General features: G+C 46.8%; 1 protein-coding gene across 1 annotated transcript in view; it reads left to right on the top strand.

Annotated features, from left to right (window-relative positions):
- The window catches only part of ush2a (Usher syndrome 2A (autosomal recessive, mild)), a 1,262,450-nt gene that overhangs the window by 656,233 nt on the left and 583,069 nt on the right, over positions 1 to 23,148 (top strand). Inside the window, exons 36-37 of the mRNA XM_068045693.1 lie at positions 5,954 to 6,101; positions 19,781 to 19,935. Coding sequence (XP_067901794.1) covers positions 5,954 to 6,101; positions 19,781 to 19,935 — 303 coding nt within the window. The remainder of the gene's footprint in view (positions 1 to 5,953; positions 6,102 to 19,780; positions 19,936 to 23,148) is intronic.

Genomic DNA, 23,148 nt, shown 5'->3' with positions numbered 1-23,148 from the left:
GTCCGGTTTCATTCCTTTTTATTGACTTCGTAGCGGTTAGGTACAACTGAGTGGCTTGCTAGGCCATTTCAGAGGGCATGTAAGAGTTAACCACATTGCTGTGGGTCTGGAGTCACATGTAGGTCAGACCAGGTAAGGACAGCAGATTTCCTTCCCTAAAGGACATTAGTGAACCAGATAGGTTTTTACAACAATCAACAATGGTTTCATGGCCATCATTAGACTAGCTTTTAATTCCAGATTTATTAATTAAATTCAAATGTCACCTTCTGCAGTGGTGGGATTCAAACCCATGTCCCCAGAGAAATACCCTGGGTCTCTGGGTTACTAGTCCAGTGATAATACCACTACGCCACTGCCTACCCTACAGTGTTGAGTGTTGTTGGAGCTGCACGCATCCAAGCAAGTGGAGAGTATTCCATCACACTCCTGACTTGTGCCTTGTGGATGGTGGACAGGCTTTGGGGAGTCAGGAGGTGAGTTACTCTCCGCAGGATTACTCCCCATCAGACCTGTTCTTGTAGCCACGATATTTATATGGCTACTCCAGTTCAGTTTCTGGTCAGTGGTAACCCCCTGGATGTTGATAGTGGGGGATTCAGCGATGGTAATGCCATTGAATGTCGAGGGGAGATGGTTAGATTCTCTCTTATTGGAGCTGGTGACTGCCTGGCACTTGTGTGGCACGAATGTGACTGGCTACTTATCACCCCAAGTCTGGATATTGTCCAGATCTTGCTGCATTTCTACACGGACTGTTTCAGTATCTGAGGAGTAGCGAATCATGTTGAACTTTGTCGAATCATCAGTGAACATCCCCATTTCTGACCTTATGATTGAAGGAAGGTCATTGATGAAGAAGCTGAAGATGGTTGGGCCTAGGTCACTACCCTGAGGAACTCCTGCAGTGATGTCCTGGAGCTCAGATGATTGTCCTTCAACAACCACAACCATCTTTCTTTTCCCTAGGTACAATTCCATCCAGGGACAGCTTTCCCCCTGATTCCCATTGACTCCAGTTTTGCTAGGGTTCTTTGTAAAGCCTGGCTCGGCATAAAATTAAAACCCAACCCGGGCTCGACCCAATCACAGCCAAACCGAACCGGACAAGAGCCTGAGCCCTTTAATTTTTTTTTGCACCCGACCCAATCCAACAGGAATCTTCTTCATCTGTTCTGGCAGCAGGCTATTCCTGCAGCTAGAGTTGTGGGGAATCATAGGTAAGCCTGATCCCGTGACATCCCGGAAGCAGTGTCCAGCCCGACCCGACCCGAACCCAAATGCTGGACTCGGAATTTCGACCCAACCTGACCCGAACCTGACACTTGTATTCGGGTCTAGTCGGGTTCGGGTTGGATAGCCAGGCTTTAGCTCCTTGATGCCATATTCGGTCAAATGCTGCCTTGATGTCAAGGGCAGTCACTCTCACCTCACCTCTTGAGTTCAGCTTTTTTGTCCATGTTTGAACCAAGGCTGTAATGAGATCAGGGGCTGAATGGCCCTGGCAGAACCCAAACTGAGTGTCACTGAGCAGGTTATTGCTAAGCAAGTGCCGCTTGATAGCACTGTCACTGACACCTTCCATCACTTTACTGATGATTGAGAGTAAACTGATGGGGCGGTAATTGGCTCGGTTGGATTTGTCCTGCTTTTTGTGTACAGGACATACCAGGGCAATCTATCACATTGCCGGGTAGAAGCCAGTGTTGTAGCTGCACTGGAACAGCTTGGGCACGGCAAGTTCTGGAGTCTTCAGTACTATTGCCGGAATGTTGTCAGGGCCCATAGTCTTTGCAGTATCCAGTACCTTCAGTCGTTTCTTGATATCATGTGGTGAATTGAATTGGCTGAAGACTGGTGTCTGTGATGCTGGGGACTTCAGGAGGAGGCCGAGATGGATCATCCACTCGGCACTTCTGGCTGAAGATTGTTGCAAATACTTCAGCCTTATCTTTTGGACTGATGTGCTGGGCTCCCCCATCATTGAGGGGGATATTTATGGCACCACCTCCTCCTGTTGGTTGTTTACTTGTCCACCACCATTCATGACTGGATGTGGCAGGACTGCAGAGCTTAGATCTGATCCGTTGGTTGTGGGATTGCTTAGCTCTGTCTGTCGCATGCTGCTTACGCTGTTTGACATACAAGTAGTTCTGGGTTGTAGTTTCACCAGGTTGATACCTCATTTTGAGGTATGCCTAGTGCTGCTCCTGGCATGCCCTCCTGCACTCATCATTGAACCAGCGTTGATCCCCCGGCTTGATGGTAATGGTAGAGTGGGGGATGTTCCGGGCCATGAGGTTACAGATTGTGGTTGAGTACAATTCTGCTGCTGCTGATGGTCCACAACGCCTCATGGATGCCCAGTTTTGCACTGCTAGATCTGTTCAAAATTTATCCCATTTAGCACTTTGGTAGTGCTACACAACACGATGGAGGGTATCCTCAATGTGAAGACGGAACTTGGTCTCCACAAGTGGTTACTTCTACCAGTACTGTCATGGACAGATGCATCTGTGGCAGGCAGATTGGTGGGGATGAGGTCAAGTACATTAGGTGTGATACTGAGGCTGTCAGCATGTGAAAGTATGAACCAGTTCCTCCAGAAGATGAAAGGGGAAATGGAACAAAATTATTGTTCCCATGAAAACTACATTGCAACAGATATTGTATGTGCTGCATTTAGAAATTCCTGGTGGTTTGTGGAGATGTTTTTTTGGACTAGGCCTTTCTTGGCTATTTCAGGAACTATTGAATCAATTTTAATCCTACCCACTGGGCATTTGCCAGTTAAAAACAATCAGGTTATTTACCCGCTCAGATTCCGACCAATTCTAATATTATCCCGTAGGGCATTGTGGTTGGACATCTTGGAGACAGCCTCAAAATTTATTCAGATTGGTGTCCTGTTATGTTATTAATACCCCTATGCAGTTTTAACCCAGAGCTTTAGTGGGGAAGCTGCAGCTTTCCTGTTAGTTGGAAGCAGATCTGCAGATGGAAGAGGTCCTTCGGTTAAGTGTAATGGGGCTATTTTAACCCTACTCATCTGACAGAAACTAAGCGCTGGGCAGTTAAAATTGCCCATGTTAATTATTTGCCCTGGAGCCATTGGGATGTGACCTGCCGCGATTTTTCACCTCTTCAGCTCAGTCTCAATCCACTTTGACAAAGGGACATAAATAGGTTTTAGAACCCCTATTTACATAATTAATATGTAATGTGGCTCTGGGTAACTGGTGGATGGCTTAACCAATATGACATGTGGCACACTTCAAATTTGTAGACCAAATTATTGACCATAGTGATTCTAACTAGAATTTTTGCTTGAAAAAAGAATTCAAGAACATTCCCTTATCAGGATTTGTCAAAGCACTTCATATCCAATGAACTCTTTTGAAGTGCATTCATTGTTATTATGTAGGTAAATGCAGCAGCCAATTTTTACGCAGCATGATTCACAAATAGCGAATGAGATGAATGGTCAGTTGATCTGTTCTTTATAGTATTGGTTGTGGGAGAAATGCTAGCCAGGACATTGGGAGAGCTCTCTGCTCTTCTTTAAATATTGCAGTGGGATGTCCTACATCCTCCGAAGCAGGCAGACTTTAATATCTAAATACATAGGGCTGGACTTTACCAGCCCCTCGACACCATAGGACGTGGCGGGGAGGCCCGTAAAATGTTAGCGCGAGTGGCCCACCACGACCCACGACACCGAGAAGGCCCGGCCGGATATTAGCGGTGGCAGTAAGGCCTCGGTGTGGCACCCCCGCCGCTTGGTGGCGAGACCTTCATTAAAATATTCAAATGAGGTTAATAAGCATTCAAATGAATTTAACTGCTGCCACCAGCCATTCCACGCCGATTTTATGGCCACCAGCCACAACTCGCGCCCTCGAAACTCCTTACAGAGTTCCGAGGCGAGGCACTGGTGGGGAGGGGGGAGGAATCAAATTATCAGGATGGAGGGGGGGAAGCGGAAAAAAACTTTTTTATTGGGTGTGGGTATGGTGTGAACGGGTTTAGGGTCAAAGGGAATAAGGTTCGGGGGGGAAAGGTCGTTACTAATAACTAATTTTTGTGGGGGGGGGATAGGTCAAAAAACTATTTATGCATTGGGGAGTGGGAGAGGGGATTGCAGGTGTGGACAAATCTTTATTTAAATTTTATAGAACCGGCATTTTAAAAAATTTAAATTTCTCCTGAGGGGCTAGAAGCCCTTTAAAAATGGTGCCGGCGCCTGCGCAGTGGCAACGGATGCCGTCGACGGGCACATAGCGGCCACCCTCTCTACGTCATCGGGGGCGGCCGCTCTACCCACTCCATTTGAATGAGCTGCCGTGCGTAATATTGCGGGGGCTCTGCGGCAGCGCTTCTGTGTCGGAAGGCTGCTGACTTCCCAGCGCGCCGCCGCTGGGCACAGTGCGTTGATAAAACTCAGCCCATAATTTCATTTTTTCTTTTTTTGTTAATTCAATCTCCATACCAAAATTTAGGTACTCTTGATTATCCAGTTTCCAATATCCATAAGAAGCACAACATTACAACTCTATTTTATGTATGTGTTAATTGAGAAAGCATAATTTTTATTTGGATTTGTTGATGTGGGAGTGAATGATGAAAGAACATAAAAGTGAACAGAAAGCAACAATGAAAATTAAAACATTTTATTTATTTTTACAAATAAGATCATTAAATGTTTTCATAAAACAGAACAATTTGTAATAGAAAGCATATTTGTTTATTCCTGACTATTATTAATGTTTCTGGCGCTGCCAATGACATCTATATGATTTGATTTTTCCGCACTATATTTGGATCTGCTGTGGTTATAGTATACCCTTTTGTCTTTCACTCAACCTACTTTTGGCCATGATTGATGAGTAAAACAGTCAATGATTTGGAGAGCATCCACAAATTCTTTGAAGCTAAAACATTTACAGTTAAACAAAAAGTAGAGGTGCGCAGTTAGTGCTGAAAAGTATACGTGCCTGGAATTTTCCTGGAGGTTCTCGCACAATAACTTTAGCAGGAGATCAGCAGAAACCTTGGGAAACTACTTATATGGCTATTAACACAGTTTCTCCAGTTTCTGCCGATCATCCACTAAAGTTACGGTGAAACTAATAATTAGGATATGTTGGACCTGGACATAGGAGCGCATGAGGAGGTGAGGGCAGAGGGTTGAAAATCATGCATGTGAGCAGGCTTTGAAGGGAAACAGTCAGATTTCTAAGAGATTTTCAGGAGAACTCCCACAGAAATTCTACCCCATTCTTTTTTAAGCAGAATGCTAAAATTATTTTCTGTTGCAAAGTTGTATGTGTATACAGAGTGTATACAATATACAAACTCAGAAAGTTGTCATGCAGACCAGGAATTGGTCAACAGAAATCAGAAGTTAATTTTTCTGCTAACTGACTAATTCCACCGGAGTACCTTAAATAAAAAACAAAAACGCTAGACATGCACAGCAAGAGTCAGTCAGCATCTGGAAGTGAAAGATAGATGAACATTTGATTTGGAACCCTTCATCCTGTCTATTATGTGATGCCTCATGCAATCTCCCAGTGTTTCTATCCAGCATCTTTGCCTCAATCCACATCATAGCTGCTCTGTTCTTCGGTTTAATCAGTTTACCCTATGTCTCATTTTTCCTCCCTTTCATTCAGGTAACAAGATATTGACAGACTTGATTTGTATTCATGTTTTTATTTGAAATTTACAGCATTCATGGAATTTTCATGATGATTTTCATCAAATTTCATTTAAAATTTGTATCTAATTAAATAAAATAAATAACCCTAATAGTCATCACAATTAACAAGAAAATTCATTACTTGAGAAAAATATGAGCATTGTTCACAACATACTAACAAAACAGTTACTTTATTTAACACGAAAAAATAAAATTTGATTGAAAATGTATTTATTGATTTTGTTCTCTCAGGCATGCACTGGAGGAGGATGTACAATGAGTCAAGCTAGTACTGTTAAAACTGAGGAGAGCACCCCAGAAAATGTTCCTGCTCCTATTGTCCATTCTTACACGTCCAATTCCTTTAACATCTCATGGACAGAACCAGAGTTACCAAACGGTGGGTGATTTTTTTTTGCCTGAAGTTAAAAACATGATTAGCAAAGGTAAATTAATATTCTAGATGACAACTTATATGTGGCACTTAATTTTTAATGACCATTTTAACACATAAAAAACTCCTGAGATAGCATCATTTTATATAGCTCAGAAATTGCAGTCATTTCGAGTATTGTATTTAATGGCTCAAAAGTGCTCCCTTTTGACTGTTGTTGAGTACTACATCTGAAAGATGTGTGTATCAGCTTCTTCTGTACACAAACTTCTGCTCTGCCTGTTTGTTTTGGACATATAGGACATGCTTATTTATTTAAAATAACAAGTCAAACTTTCACTGAATGATCAATGAGTTTTACTAATATACTCATAGTGATTGTGGATTAGTCGATGGATTAGTCGAAAGTGCTCTGTTTCTTTCTCTTTTTAACCATAGGATGAATTTTTCAATGTGGTTGCTAAAGCAGCAAACCAGGCGGGCTAGTACCATGATAGGCTGACCTCACGGGATTTCCTGAGATCAGCCCTAATTATTTAATCATGGCAAGCAACATTGGACCTGGAGTTAGGGAGGTGCTGGAGGGGGTGAAATGTCATGCTTGTGAACAGTGTTTGAAAGGAAGCAGACAGTTTTCTAAGAGATTTAGCCACCTTTTGAAAGACTGAAATATATTTAAACCAAAATTTTAGCCTTTCAAAAAGTTGGAAGAGTTAAAAGAAATGGCTGGCAAAACCCAAGGGAAAGAAAAGTAAACATGAAGGTAAGAATTGAAGTTTGTGACCAAATGATGAAGGGGCACAGCAGCTGATGTTGCTGCTGCATAAGGTGATTGTCAAGAGGGTTGCCATGTTTGGTACTTTAGGGCACTTTCTCCAAGGAACAGCATTCCAAATCGCCTGGCAGGATGCAGTGATTCGGGTCAGTACTATGTTTCTGCACAACATGGATACAGATGCAGATGAAGATTACAGACAATCAGGAAACAGGCAAGGAAAGACTACCCAACAATACTGTTTGTTATGACATGATGTTTTGCATTTCAACCTGTACCTTATTTACGGCTGGTCCATGCCAAGTTCCCTCATAATGTTGCAGCTCTTTATTGCTTATCAGGCAGAACCATACTCCAGTAGGGCACACATTCAAGTTGGAACTGAAAACAAGCTTCCATCTTCAAAGGCCTTCACAAATAAAATCATCATAACACAACCTAGCTGAGTAGATACATGGTTGCCCACTGACACACAGGATGGTCACATGACCATCAACAACCTCTTTACTTTGAGGAATATAGCAGTGACATTGGGAAGCTGTGCCATGTTGCCCTTGCTTTTAGTGGAAGAGGGGATTAAAGTGATAGCTAAATTGACCTATGTGTTAATCACCTCTTTGATATATTTATGGGAAGCGTTTTGGCTGATATTATGGATGATCCATTTTCTAGCCTAGGAGGAAGCAGTTGAGGGAAAAGACCTTGTCTGCCACTACCACAGCCATCAGCATGCAACAGGTTCAGCACAGGTCTTCTTGATACAAATGACGTAGACCTTCCACTGGCTCCATGCTGACCCAAAGACTATGAGCCAGTTCCCCACACAATTCTGTGAAAAATTTTATTCTAAGAGATCCAGCCTGGACTCCCAACCATTGCCAGTTTTCATACAGGATGCTCAGGGAGCACTCAAAGGGGCCTGGAGGGAGGCCAAAGATGGGTAAGCATGGATTTTCTGGCTGCATGGGGTAGGCGGTTGCCACAGATGCACCTGAAGTCGTGACATGATGTTTTGCAGGCTCATGCAAATTAGGTGTCCGACCAATGACCCTTGAAATTCTGCTGGGATTGTATTGAAGGGTGCCAGCTAGCGCGACCTTGGTTTAATCACTAGGACTGTGTTATTGGATTTTTGGAGTCTTTAAGATGAAGTACCATGTTGTCGAGCAGAAAAATGCATTGACTTACAAGAGAATTTTTCTCTTGCAGTCTCTATGAAAGAAAAACAAGGGCTCCAATTTTATTTCAAGGCATGAACTGGTGGGCAGCAGCTAAGGCTGGTGGCACACTTTCCTGATCTTGGCAGCATGAGGCCCATGCAATTTTAACTCCAATGCCTTATCTGCATGCTCCAGCCAGGTTCCAGCCTGAAACCATCATGAAACATCAGGTGGGAGCGCAATCTTAGACAGCAGGAAGCTGCTGTTGGGCAGCAGGAATGGTCCTCAACATTCACATAAATCAATTAGGTTGTGAGGGGAGAGCCAGAAGTCAAGGAGGCCAAAACTTTACTTGTGAGACTCAGAGTACTGCTCCTGTTCCTTCTGGCCCCAAAGACTTACCTTATTGGGCCTATTCTGGTCCTGATTCCTCTTCCTTGTAGATGGATGTGACAGGAAAGCAACAATGGCTTCCCTACTCTGACCTACAGTTAAAGTAACAGTCGATACTCAATGACATCATTGGAGCCCATTCTGCATATTAATGAAGGACCCCGGCATTAAAATTGTAAACTGCGGGGTTGGAGGAAGAGTGGGGTAATATCAGTGGGTGAGTTCCATGAGCGTTTGTAACTGCCTGGCTAGTTTCTGCCCCATTATCTTCTAACTCAACATGAACAATTCCACTGGATGTCTGCCAGTATGTGAGATAAATGGCAAAGCTTGACCTGACTGCATTGTGAAAGCAATTGCTCAAACTCCAATATAATTTTAGGGTGCTAGAACAAGATTTACATAGAATGTACAGCACAGAAACAGACATTCAACCAAACTGGTCTAAGCTAGTGTTTATATTCCACATGAGCCTTTACAGTCTCCACCCCTTGACCTCCATATCCCTCCAGTTCTTTGCCCCACATATGCATCACACCTCCCCTTAAATACGTAAGTGCAATCTGCTTCTGCCACTCAGTGTGGCAGCGAGTTCCACATGCTTATCATTCTCCTGTGTAACAACATTCCTTCTGAATTCTTTCTTTGATATGTTAATGCCTGTCATATACTTATGCCCCCTTATTCTGGACTCACCCACAAATTGATACAGGATAAGGTAAACCCGTTAGCAGCCCAAGTGAGAGATTTTGGCAGCATGTTTTTTTCTCTTTGGTGACAGTCAAAAACATGCTTTTTTTTTTTGCTGCATCATATGGGACTTACATATGCCTATATATTTTAATTTCTTTTCAAAACCTACTCTGCACGTCCAGCAATTGTGTTGATATCATGAAAGTCAGTTGCAAAATAGTAAAGATTTCATGGCCCTCGAGAAAATTGCAGTAGTTTTATTGTGGATCTGTCCTCGGTCATAGAGTCATCAAGGCACAGAAGGAGGCCATTTGGCCCATCCGGTCCATGCTCAGCACCCTGCATTACCAGTACAAATGTGGGAAAGGAACAAAAACAATGTTTTGAACACCTAAAATCATAATTTTATACTGGCATGGTACTCCTGGTGTAAAATTTACGAACTGGAACACTGAATTATATTTTGGCAGAAACATTCGGCTGGATTTTCCCACGGGCTTCAAGACCCAATGTTGGGACCAAATGGGGATCCCAAGCACGCACATATTGGCAGCGCACCCAACGGCGCAATCCTCCCAGAGTCGGCCTCCTAATAGGCCACCTCTGTGCTCAACGACCTCCTAATAGGCCACCTCCATGCTCACTGTCCTCCTACTAGGCCATCTCTGTGCTTACCATCATCCTAATAGGCCACCTCCATGCTCATTGTCCACCTAATAAGCCACCTCCATGCTCACCGTCCTCCTACAAGGCTACCTCCATGCTGACCATCTTCCTAATAGGCCACCTCCATGCCCAACGTCCTCCTACAAGGCCACCTCCATGCTCACCATCCTCCTACTAGGCCATCTCTGTGCTTACCATCATCCTAATAGGCCACCTCCATGCTCATTGTCTACCTAATAAGCCACCTCCATGCTCACCGTCCTCCTACAAGGCCACCTTCGTGCTCACCATCCTCCTAATAGGCCACCTCCGTGCTCACCATCCTCCTAATAGGCCACCTCCATGCTCACCATCCTCCTAATAGGCCACCTCCATGCTCACCATCCTCCTAATAGGCCACCTATGTGCTCACCGTCCTCCTAATAGGCCACCGTGCTCACCATCCTCCTATTAGGCCACCTCCATGCCCACCGTCCTCCTAATAGGCCACCTCCATGCTCACCATCCTCCTACTAGGCCATCTCTGTGCTTACCATCATCCTAATAGGCCACCTCCATGCCCACCGTCCTCCTACAAGGCCACCTCCATGCTCACCATCCTCCTACTAGGCCACCTCTGTGCTTACCATCCTCTTAATAGGCCGCCTCCGTGCTCACCATCCTCCTACTAGGCCACCTCCATGCTCACCCTCCTCCTACTAGGCCATCTCTGTGCTGACCATCCTTCTAATAGGTCACCTCTGTGCTCACCATCCTCCTAATAAGCCACCCTCGTGCTCACCGACCTCCTAATAGGCCACCTCTGTGCTCACCGTCCTCCTAATAGGCCACCTATGTGCTCACACTCCTAATAGGCCACCTCCATGCCCACCGTCCTCCTAAAAGGCCACCTCCATGCTCACCATCCTCCTACTAGGCCATCTCTGTGCTTACCATCATCCTAATAGGCCACCTCCATGCTCATCGTCCACCTAATAAGCCACCTCCATGCTCACCGTCCTCCTACAAGGCCACCTCCATGCTGACCATCCTCCTAATAGGCCACCTCCATGCCCACCGTCCTCCTACAAGGCCACCTCCATGCTCACCATCCTCCTACTAGGCCATCTCTGTGCTTACCATCATCCTAATAGGCCACCTCCATGCTCACCGTCCTCCTACAAGGCCACCTCCATGCTGACCATCCTCCTAATAGGCCACCTCCATGCCCAACGTCCTCCTACAAGGCCACCTTCGTGCTCACCATCCTCCTAATAGGCCACCTCCATGCTCACTGTCCTCCTGATAGGCCACCTTCATGCACACCATCCTGCTACTAGGCCACTCTGTGCTCACCATCCTCCTAATAGGCCACCTCTGTGCTCACCATCCTCCTAATAGGCCACCTCTGTGCTCACCATCCTCCTAATAGGCCACCTCTGTGCTCACCATCCTCCTAATAGGCCACCTCCATGCTCACTGTCCTCCTGATAGGCCGCCTTCATGCACACCATCCTGCTACTAGGCCACCTCCATGCTCACCATCCTCCTACTAGGCCATATCTGTGCTTACCATCATCCTAATAGGCCACCTCCATGCTCATCGTCCACCTAATAAGCCACCTCCATGCTCACCGTCCTCCTACAAGGCCACCTCCATGCTGACCATCCTCCTAATAGGCCACCTCCATGCCCACCGTCCTCCTACAAGGCCACCTCCATGCTCACCATCCTCCTACTAGGCCATCTCTGTGCTTACCATCATCCTAATAGGCCACCTCCATGCTCATTGTCCACCTAATAAGCCACCTCCATGCTCACCGTCCTCCTACAAGGCTACCCATGCTGACCATCTTCCTAATAGGCCACCTCCATGCCCAACGTCCTCCTACAAGGCCACCTTCGTGCTCACCATCCTCCTAATAGGCCACCTCCGTGCTCACCATCCTCCTAATAGGCCACCTCCATGCTCACCATCCTCCTAATAGGCCACCTCCGTGCTCACCATCCTCCTAATAGGCCACCTCCATGCTCACCATCCTCCTAATAGGCCACCTATGTGCTCACCGTCCTCCTAATAGGCCACCACCGTGCTCACCATCCTCCTAATAGGCCACCTTCATGACCACCGTCCTCCTAATAGGCCACCTCCATGCCCACCATCCTCCTAAAAGGCCACCTCCATGCTCACCATCCTCCTACTAGGCCATCTCTGTGATTACCATCATCCTAATAGGCCACCTCCATGCTCATCGTCCACCTAATAAGCCACCTCCATGCTCACCGTCCTCCTACAAAGCCACCTCCATGCTGACCATCCTCCTAATAGGCCACCTCCATGCCCACCGTCCTCCTACAAGGCCACCTCCGTGCTCACCATCCTCCTACTAGGCCATCTCTGTGCTTACCATCATCCTAATAGGCCACCTCCATGCCCAACGTCCTCCTACAAGGCCACCTTCGTGCTCACCATCCTCCCAATAGGCCACCTCCGTGCTCACCATCCTCTTAATAGGCCACCTCCATGCTCACCATCCTCCTAATAGGCCACCTCCATGCTCACCATCCTCCTAATAGGCCATCTCTGTGCTCACCATCCTCCTAATAGGCCTTCTCTGTGCTCACCATCCTCCTAATAGGCCACCTCCATGCTCACGATCCTCCTACAAGGCCACCTCCATGCTCACCGTCCTCCTAATAGGCCTCTACTGTGCTCACCATCCTCCTAATAGGCCACCTCCATGCCCAACGTCCTCCTACAAGGCCACCTTCGTGCTCACCATCCTCCTAATAGGCCACCTCCGTGCTCACCATCCTCTTAATAGGCCACCTCCATGCTCACCATCCTCCTAATAGGCCACCTCCATGCTCACCATCCTCCTAATAGGCCACCTCTGTGCTCACCATCCTCCTAATAGGCCTTCTCTGTGCTCACCATCCTCCTAATAGGCCACCTCCATGCTCACGATCCTCCTACAAGGCCACCTCCGTGCTCACCGTCCTCCTAATAGGCCTCTACTGTGCTCACCATCCTCCTAATAGGCCACCTCCATGCTCACCATCCTCCTCCTAGGCCACCTCTGTGCTCACCGTCCTCGTAATAGGCCATCTCCATGCTCACCATCCTCCTAATAGGCCACCTCCATGCTCACCATCCTCCTCCTAGGCCACCTCTGTGCTCACCGTCCTCGTAATAGGCCATCTCCATGCTCACCATCCTCCTAATAGGCCACATCCGTGCTCACCATCCTCCTAATAGGCCACTTCCGTGCTCACCATCCTCCTAATAGGTCACCTCCATGCTCACCATCCTCCTAATAGGTCACCTCCGTGCTCCATCCTCCTAATAGGCCACCTCCATGCTCACCATCCTCCTAATAGGCCACCTCTGTGCTCACCATCCTCCTAATAGGCCACCTCTGTGCTCACCATCCTCCTAATAGACCTTCTCTGTGCTCACCATCCTCCTAATAGGCCACCTCCATGCTCATGATCCTCCTACAAGGCCACCTCCGTGCTCACCGTCCCCCTAATTGGCCTCCACTGTGCTCACCATCCTCCTAATAGGCCACCTCCATGCTCACCATCCTCCTCCTAGGCCACCTCCATGCTCACCATCCTCCTAATAGGGCACCTCTGTGCTCACCGTCATCCTAATAGGCCACCTCTAAGCTCACCATCCTCCTCAGGCCATCTCCATGCTCACCATCCTCCTAATAGGCCACCTCTGTGCTCACCATCCTCCTAATAGGCCACCTCCATGCTCACGATCCTCCTACAAGGCCACCTCCGTGCTCACCGTCCTCCTAATAGGCCTCCACTGTGCTCACCATCCTCCTAATAGGCCACCACCATGCTTACCATCCTCCTCCTAGGCCACCTCCATGCTCACCATCCTCCTAATAGGGCACCTCTGCGCTCACCGTCATCCTAATAGGCCACCTCTAAGCTCACCATCCTCCTCAGGCCATCTCCATGCTCACCGGCGTCCTAATAGGCCACCTCCGTGCTCACCGTCCTCCTACAAGGCCACCTCCATACTCACCATCCTCATAATAGGCCACCTCTGTGCTCACCCTCCTCCTACAAGGCCACCTCCATACTCACCATCCTCCTAATAGGCCACCTCTGTGCTCACCCTCCTCCTACAAGGCCACCTCCATACTCACCATCCTCCTAATAGGCCACCTCCGTGCTCCGTCCTCCTCATTGGCCATCTCTGTGCTCACCATCCTCCTAATAGGCCACCTCTGTGCTCACCATCCTCCTCATTGGTCACCTCTGTGCTCACCCTCCTCCTCATAGGCCACCTCCATTCTCACCATCCTCCTAATAGGCCATCTCTGTGCTCACCCTCCTCCTACAAGGCCACCTCCATACTCACCATCCTCCTAATAGGCCACCTCTGTGCTCACCGTCCTCCTAATAGGCCACCTCCGTGCTCACCGTCCTCCTAATAGGCCACCACCATGCTTACCATCCTCCTCCTAGGCCACCTCCATGCTCACCATCCTCCTAATAGGGCACCTCTGCGCTCACCGTCATCCTAATAGGCCACCTCTAAGCTCACCATCCTCCTCAGGCCATCTCCATGCTCACCGGCGTCCTAATAGGCCACCTCCGTGCTCACCGTCCTCCTACAAGGCCACCTCCATACTCACCATCCTCCTAATAGGCCACCTCTGTGCTCACCCTCCTCCTACAAGGCCACCTCCATACTCACCATCCTCCTAATAGGCCACCTCTGTGCTCACCGTCCTCCTAATAGGCCACCTCCGTGCTCCGTCCTCCTCATTGGCCATCTCTGTGCTCACCATCCTCCTAATAGGCCACCTCTGTGCTCACCATCCTCCTCATTGGTCACCTCTGTGCTCACCCTCCTCCTCATAGGCCACCTCCATTCTCACCATCCTCCGAATAGGCCATCTCCATGCTCACCGTCCTCCTAATAGGCCACCTCCGTGCTCTCCATCCTCCTACAAGGCCACCTCCATACTCACCATCCTCCTAATAGGCCACCTCTGTGCTCACCCTCCTCCTACAAGGCCACCTCCATACTCACCATCCTCCTAATAGGCCACCTCTGTGCTCACCGTCCTCCTAATAGGCCACCTCCGTGCTCCGTCCTCCTCATTGGCCATCTCTGTGCTCACCATCCTCCTAATAGGCCACCTCTGTGCTCACCATCCTCCTCATTGGTCACCTCTGTGCTCACCCTCCTCCTAATAGGCCACCTCCATTCTCACCATCCTCCTAATAGGCCACCTCTGTGCTCACCATCCTCCTAATAGGCCACTTCTTTGCTCACCATCCTCCTAATTGGCCATCTCTGTGCTCACCATCCTCCTCATAGGATTCCTCCGTTCTCACCGTCCTCCTACAAGGCCACCTCCGTGCTCACCGTCCTCCTAAAAGGCTTCCTGCATGCTCACCGTCCTATTAAGATTGGTGGACGGGTGCTCAATACGGTTCTCAATACTGCCGGCCCAATCAGAGGACTAGCAGCTCTGGAGCCGCAGCAGCCCTACCAGAAGCAGTGGGCACTACTGAGGCAGGTTGGGGATTGCGAGAGCATCGCAATGTGGAGATGTCCTCAGATTTATGTATTTAAAGGTAAAATTATTACTGGCGAAACCATTAGGCCTCTTGAAGTGGAAGGGAATTCTGCCCAGTGCATTACTTGGGCTGCGGGTGTGGCCCTTCCTGCCGGTGGCCCCCTCTTTGGGACATGGAGCCTTGGGCTCTGATTGAACCCCACCCTGCGGCAGGGAGGCCACCTCCATGGAGATGGCGGCATCCACATGCCATGGTGGGAGTGGGGGGGGACACTGCCAGCGGCAAGATGCCAGCAAACCCGCAAATTGGACCTAGTTGGGGCTAGTTAAGTCCATAATCAGCTTAATCGGTTGCCTGCGTTTGTGGTGCAGGCAGCCAATCCATCTTCCCGCCCGCCCATGGCAAACTTTCCTGGCAGCGGGAATACATTGGTGAGCCATCCCGATGCAGTTCCCCCTATTTTTCCGGCCCATCCGCCTCCGAGGCCGCCATCATGAGACTGGAAAATTCAGCTGTTTGGGTGTGAAATTTGCATCTTCCAATGGAAGCAGTGCTATGGAAGCTGGAGGGCCTCCGAATGGGGCACGCAGCATCTCCAGCTGCTTCCAGTGAGGCCCGGGCTATGCGGCATATACTGGAAAGGGTGCATATGTGGGCATGCGCTGGAAGACTCCCAACTGATGCTGTCATGACGTCAAACAGCTGTACTGGCTGTTTTGACCCACTATTTGCAAACTTGCACTATGCAGGCCCATTCAACATATTCATTTGTCACTCACCAAAGTAGATGTATTCAGCTGCAAGCAAGGCCCAACATTAGCATTATTTAAAGGGCCAGGGCCAGGATTATTTAAAGGGCAGGAAAGGTAATTTAAAATAACTTCTGCTATTGCAAAATCTCTGGAAGTACTGTGGAGTGTTTTTGGAGCTGTTGTGGTGAGTTGCTGCATTTGGCCGGGAGTGTTGCTGCATCCTCACAGGGTGGACAGAGTATTTGATCACCTGCCAACACAAAGGCTACAACAGGTATGGGAGCTATAGTTGCAGCACCTCTGGGTTTGCAACACGACAGGGAGATGGAGCAGAGGCTGCAGAGAGTGCAAGGACTGTGTGATGCTCTCTTCCAAGTTAGAGCTGGACTCCACCATGCTCCTTGACAGTGACATGAGGCTGTCTGGCAAGCCCACCAATGCACCAGTATCCTCATCAGCGTTCTCCTTTATGTCACCCCATCAAAATCCTCAGCTGAGTCCCCTGCAGCAGAACTCATCTGCAATCTTACCCTCCAGTGAGCTGGCATGTAAACTATCCTTTTCCCCGGCCTGGCTAAAACCCACTCATACCCAGTCACCATGTGCAGGTCCCTACTCACTTCTAGCCTCGAAAGTATGTGAGGTTCCAGTATTTAAGCTGGTGGCTGTGAGTGTCAGATCAAATGATGGGGCTCTTCATCAATGTGCTGTGGCGTGGCGCTCTCTCTCTCTCTCTCCTTCCTCGGTTGCTGTGGCTGGGCAGGTGGCAGCTCTTGGATATGTAAAAGCAGGAAATCAGAAAGGGGAAGGTTGGGTTGAAGGAAAGGGGGTGGGGAGGAAAGCAAACGGTCCATGGTCACACCATCAGCAGCTTGCTCATAATGCCAAGTAGTAGGATGAGGGTGAACTGGGAGTTGACAAGGGGCATACAACAGGAATATACCTTCATCCTGAATGTTCTCAGTGATGTCGACTGCTCTGTCACAGCCAGACCCATGATGTGGAGAATGTGAAGGATTCAGGAAATGCAGACGTCCTTGTCCCTCACTAGTTCTGCTCTGCTCCCTTCTATTGTGTACCACCTTGTCCTGCAAGAGCGAGGGAAAAATGTTAGTGATTGCATTGCACTGGGTTTTGGAGATATGCCTGCCACAACTGAATATCTGGGGCTATGTGGAATTTGTGGGAGCTGGGTATGAGGCTGGCATCACTGGAATATGACTGAGGATGAGATGGTGTATCCGAATGATTGGAAGGAGTCCTGAGTGCCAGGGACTGCTAATCGGGGAGTGATGGGAGAGTGGCACATTGAGAAGCATGTCAGGATGGTGGTGTGGTGGGAGATAGCATGTGAAGATGCATTCATGTGAGGTCATTAAACTTCTAGGGGCACTACTGCCAGGGTCGTCGGTGTCAGACCCTGGGAACTGACCTCCCTGGTGATCTGCTCCCAATCCCTTCTGAAGGTTTGATTTGAGGGGTCCCCATGAAGAAACATTAGGCTGCATTTTATTATAACAACAGCACACCGGAAAATGGCGCCTCGGCCCTTCATCAGACCCCCAAAGCCATTTAACGGCGGACAGCCAATTAACTGCCCGCCACCGGGGACGCGTCCCTTTAAAGGTCGAGTTCCCACCTCCAGTGCTGCTCGCAAACGGAAAGCTGGCAGCTCTGCCATATCGGCAATGCCACTGGGAGCAGGAGGCCCTGCAGCACCAAAGAGGGAAAGACACCCCGGTAAGGGTGAGTGGGGTCGGGTTTGTTGGGGCCATTCAGACAGGCTCAGGCAACGGGGGGGTTGGGCGATGGTGGGGGGAGGTTGGTGAGGGTGGAGGGGGGTGTCTTCATGGGGGTGCAGCAATTGTCACTGGGAGGGCCCTCCGAGGGCCCTCAATTGCCCCCAAAGGACAGACCCCCCCGCCCATCCAACTCGTAGGCTGCCAGGCTTTACCAGGCGGCATTTCCTCATGGCAGGCATTAATTAGACGCTTAAGGGCCTCAAATAGCCTGGGGCAGGAAGGCCGTCCTCAGCCTTCCCCACCCCGGACAACATGGCAAGGGGTCCAGGCAATGTCAGGAATGGCGCCCGCTGCCATTTTGTTTGATCCCACCACCCCCCCTCCCAACATCCATGCCCACCTCCAAGTGCAGAACAAAATTCTAGCCACAGCATTTCCCGTCATGTCCACCTCCACCACTAAAGCCTCCAGTGTCACATCCATGAACGTAGGAGCTGTCTTTCGTCCCTGTCGGTCCATTTGTGTAGTTTCTACATTCAGCCAGTGTCAGTATAGGCAGCCAGCTGCAGCTCCCTTCCACTGAGTGCAGCTCCCCTTTAAGAGGCACAGACTGCCTTTCAGATGAACAGTTTGGCTGGACCATGTGAGATGAGCAAATGCTGTTTGACTCCCTGCTGGATGCTCAGGCAGCCAGCACCGTAAGTCCCAAACAGACCAATGCTACAATAAGGTAAATGAGGAGGCAGCACCAAATTTGAATTGTGCCAACTTCCACAGCAATGGGTGCACCCAAAAAGTGGCATGGACCAATTTTTAGTCTTTTGTACAGTACACATTGAGGCCAATGCTTAGCTGAGGAAAGATCAAGATGATGTTTGTTTGATACTGATACATCATTTCAAATTATGCTAATCTTTCAACTTTAATACAACTATTCAAATGGAGTATATGAAAGCAATTATATACACATGATAAAACAATTTGCAACATGCTTAATAAATACTTTAATTAGATTCAGAAACTATTACAAGACCATGTATGAACTTCACAAGAATAACACACAGCACATTTTTATCAGCTACCAGCAATGCAACTGTAAAACTGCAGCTCATGACATGAATGATTGTTCGCCTCAACTGCAGTAAAAGTTACTTTAAAACTTGTGCCTCAGTAGCTCAGTAGATGGTTAATCATTTGTATGCAAAAAAAATTGAATTTGGGCATGTATTTGTGGTTCATTAATGTATGGCTTTCTATTTAGAGTTTTTAGATTACAGAAACAAACATAGATTTAATAACATCATTATTTGTTATTGTGCAAAACATACTGAAAACCAGAAAAGTACAGAAACATACTTTAAAAAGAGATCCTTTTCTGTTTCTTCTCTCAGGTCAGAATTGGCATTTCCTACAAAGTTCTGCAAGTTTGATTTTAAATCTTTAATTAATATTAGATTAATATTTGAATATTTTATCATTGCATTTTATCTTCTAAAAGAAAAAATGGATAATCCCATAAATATAATGAGAATTTATAACCATTCAATTTATTCAACTAGTAATTAGAGAACATTGGATACGCCATTGTAATTTCAAGGCAATAATCTCACTTCGGTCAGATGAAATTTTCATCAAACCCAATTTCAAATCTTGATAAGTTTCTATCATCCGACTCTCAAATGAATGACCTACCTGGTATTCACAGTGGTATCAGCTACCTTTCTATAGTATATACCATGAAGTTCGTAGGAAGGTATAATTTATCTAATTTTTGTTCTTTATTTTGTTAGCAGCAAGTGTCGTTATGGACATCAATAGCCAAGATGCTTCAGTTAGTTCAAGTTTCTCACTAAAGGGAAAAAATCTACAGTTGATACCCAGGAAATACATACACTACAAAGCACACACTAACACATATACTTGATGTATTATAAATTGTTAACTTTTGTTACTTCTTTATTGACCAAAGGTATTGTCATAAAATATGGGCTGCATATGAATGGAATGTTAGTGGAAAACTCCTCTTCTTTGCTTGGCTGCTACATTAATGATCTAACACCGTGGAGTCTCCATAACTTTCGAGTTCAAGCTTGTACAGCTAAAGGCTGTGCATTAGGTCCCCTGGTGAGTACTTCAATTTAAATTCGCCCAGCATACGGAATGTCAGATGGCAGTGGATATCTGAAATATAATGATTCATATTGGTCAATACAAACCATCTGGCAGTGCATGACATTTTATCAAATGCCATTCACTGCTCGTTAAAGAGTGGTTAGATTGTACTTAGTACCTGGCCACTGCTCCAAAAGTACTTTATCAGCAATTTCCACAGAAACCCACAATCTTTTATGAATATTATCTTCTGGAAGAAAGGTAATTTGATACTTAATTGCTCTTGTTAGTTTTACATTTCTTTATTTCTCTGTATATATAATTCTAATCTAAAATATTACCATATAATGTCAATAAAACCAAAGTAATATAAAAAACATTCCTTTTCCCCTCCCATAGTATCCCTGTGCTATGCATGTTCGCAGCCCAAGTGGGGAGGTTTGATACCTGCTGCCCTTTGCCAGTGTCACTGGGAGCATAAAAGCAATTTCAGGTGTTTTGGTCATCTGACATTCCCTTTTAATAAGCAAGTACCTTAATTTCATGGTTTAAAGAAACATATTGATAATAAAAGCAAAAGCTGTAATAACTGTGGAGATTCTAGACTGTTTGTTAGTTTACACATGCTCAGTGAAGTAAAACCAAGATAGAAATATACAGAGAAACCAAACAAAATGATATTTGTAATCAGCTGTTTTATAGCAATGATTGATTCAATTTAAGGAGAGAAGGAGACTAAAAGAGATAAGAAAACAGGGAAGATATAAAGAACAAAAGAAAAAAAGAAAGAACTTGCATCTATATGGCATCTTTCACAACCTCAGGATGCCACAAAGCGCTTACAGCCAAGGAAATGATTTTGAAGATAACATGCCAACCAAAACTGCTTACACCAAGGTCGCACAAACAGCAATGTGATAACAACTAGATAATCTGTTTTGGTGATGTTAGTTTGGGGATGAGTTCTCTCCCGTCGCTTCGACGGGTGAGTGCTCAGCAAGGAAACTGATTATTTACCGTCTAGGTTGATGTCTCATATGTGATGTTAAACTAAATCATGATTTGTGGATCTGATTGCAAACATTTCATATAGTCACTGTTGGAGGGATGGGTGAAGGCACTGGTTTTTCGGTATGCTTGCTTGTCCTGTAGGTTTGATATGTTGGTTGATTTGATTACTGAACAACCTTCACATTGATTATATTTAAGTAGGTGAGGTTTGTGCAGAGCTGCTCCCACTCTCCCACCTGAGGCAGCTAATGCTGCACTGGTGCAATGTGTGCCACAAGTGCAGCAGCTGAAAGGATGCAGGTTTTAATTTTAGAGTCGTCCTTCTCCTAGATGTGTTGCTAAGTAAGCTGGAGAGCCTCACCTGCCCTTTCTACTTCAGCATCTGATCCATTGGCATTGTCTGGGTTCTTCTGACACATGGCTGGGAGTTTAAAATCAGAGTTTTCCTTTTCCTAGGTAGGCTACTAACCAAGGCTGACCAGCCCTATCTGCCGGAGCTATCTCATTTTGAGGCACCGGACACTCGCCTTTGCACCTCTGGCCGTAGTTCTAAACAGTGATCGGTACATGAAACCGAGCAGTATCTGACCATATGGGACTTTTTGTGGATGAAGAACATCTGAACTCTCTTCACCTTCCTGGTCCTTCCTAACACTTTGGATAAATATTGGCTAAAGCACCAGGGAGAACTCCCCTGCTCTTCTTCGAAATAGTACCATGTGACCTTTTATGTCCACCTGAGAGGGCAGATGGGATCTCTGTTTAGCTTCTCATCTGAAGCATGGCACCTCTGACACTGCAACTTTCCCTTAGTATAGCACTGAAGTGTCAGTCTTGATTTTGTGCTCAAGCCTAAGAAGTGGGACTTGAACCCACAAACGTCTGCTTAATATTTGAGAGACACTTTCCGCTGCATTTTGCACAGAGCCCTGAAGTCTGTTGGAAAGCTCAATGCCCCTCATTGTGGTGGCATTGCTGTCATTGTATCTGATGTGGTGTAGCTATGGTAGGAGGCTGTAGCCCTTGGCTCCGAGTAACCATCCTTGTTTTTTGCAGCTTTGTGAAGGTGAATTTGCAGAAGCCCCTTCAACTATAAGTCAAAGTGCAAAAAATCAGTACTTATCCAACTGCTCACTCTGAAACCAACAAGCTCATTTACACTTTGCTGCAACTGATCTGAGTGCCTGCAGCTCATGGTCACTTTAAATCTGGCAGCCTGCATACTCTGCAAATAATCGTGCCTCATGGGATGGCCAATGGGCAGGGTTTCATTATTTTGTTAAAATTGGACAGAGTCACAATTGCATAAGATGACTCCAATTTGTATAATATTCATGACGCCCCCACCTGCCTGCAGTGGGAATCTTGGACATCTCGAGAGTCAGTTCAGATAAAGCCTTTATCTCATTTGGTGGAAACCAAGCAATGGGACAGTTAAAATGGATCCTGATCTGGCCAACTCCAATTTTAAATTGCAAGCAGCAAGGACACCCTCGCCAAGCCTACAGCGAGGGAGGATAATCAGTACACCATTCATGACAAGAAATTCAAATTACCTACATCATAGACAGACCAAAAGCAAACATGTTTGAGGTTTGGAAGCAAATTACTCACCTAACCCTAATGGCCTAGAAATTTGATCACACTGTACCCATTTTGCATTCATAAAATAGGTGTTTAAAGGCACAATATGGTGGGAGAACTCCTAGAGAGAGTGGCTCATCCAAGAACACTTCATGTGAATCATGCCTCTCATCCCCAACACACCAACAGTCCTGGAATCCTTATCAGCACTGTCCTTATTTCCAACTGCCTTCCTTCAGTCCAGGGTTAGTGGCTTGCCCTCAATTCACAACAAATTCTAACACCAACACCAAATCCAGAAAATAAAATCTTATCCAACAACTCAATAACAAGAATAATTAAGAATCGCCCTTGTGCAACTTTTTAGTGCCTGTCTTGTATATTGGTGGTTTACCTAACGTACTGCTGTTATGAGGTATATCCCCATTGGCTATAGATTGGAAGATGGAAGATTGCTGAACTTCCATTAAGGATGTCAGATAACAGGTGACCTTGTGCAGCTCTGTGCCTTGAGAGTCCAACCACAGAGGACAGCATTGCAACATGACCCAGGGCAGTCTGGCACTTACAAGGGTACTGGTGGAGTGGGGAATGGAGAGCAAGTACTCAGTAATCCAGTGAGAGGACAGC

The sequence above is a fragment of the Heterodontus francisci genome, chromosome 13, assembly GCF_036365525.1.
Source record: "Heterodontus francisci isolate sHetFra1 chromosome 13, sHetFra1.hap1, whole genome shotgun sequence".
In the NCBI taxonomy this organism is placed as follows: Eukaryota; Metazoa; Chordata; class Chondrichthyes; order Heterodontiformes; family Heterodontidae; genus Heterodontus; species Heterodontus francisci.
This window is presented reverse-complemented; position numbering and strand designations above follow the sequence as displayed.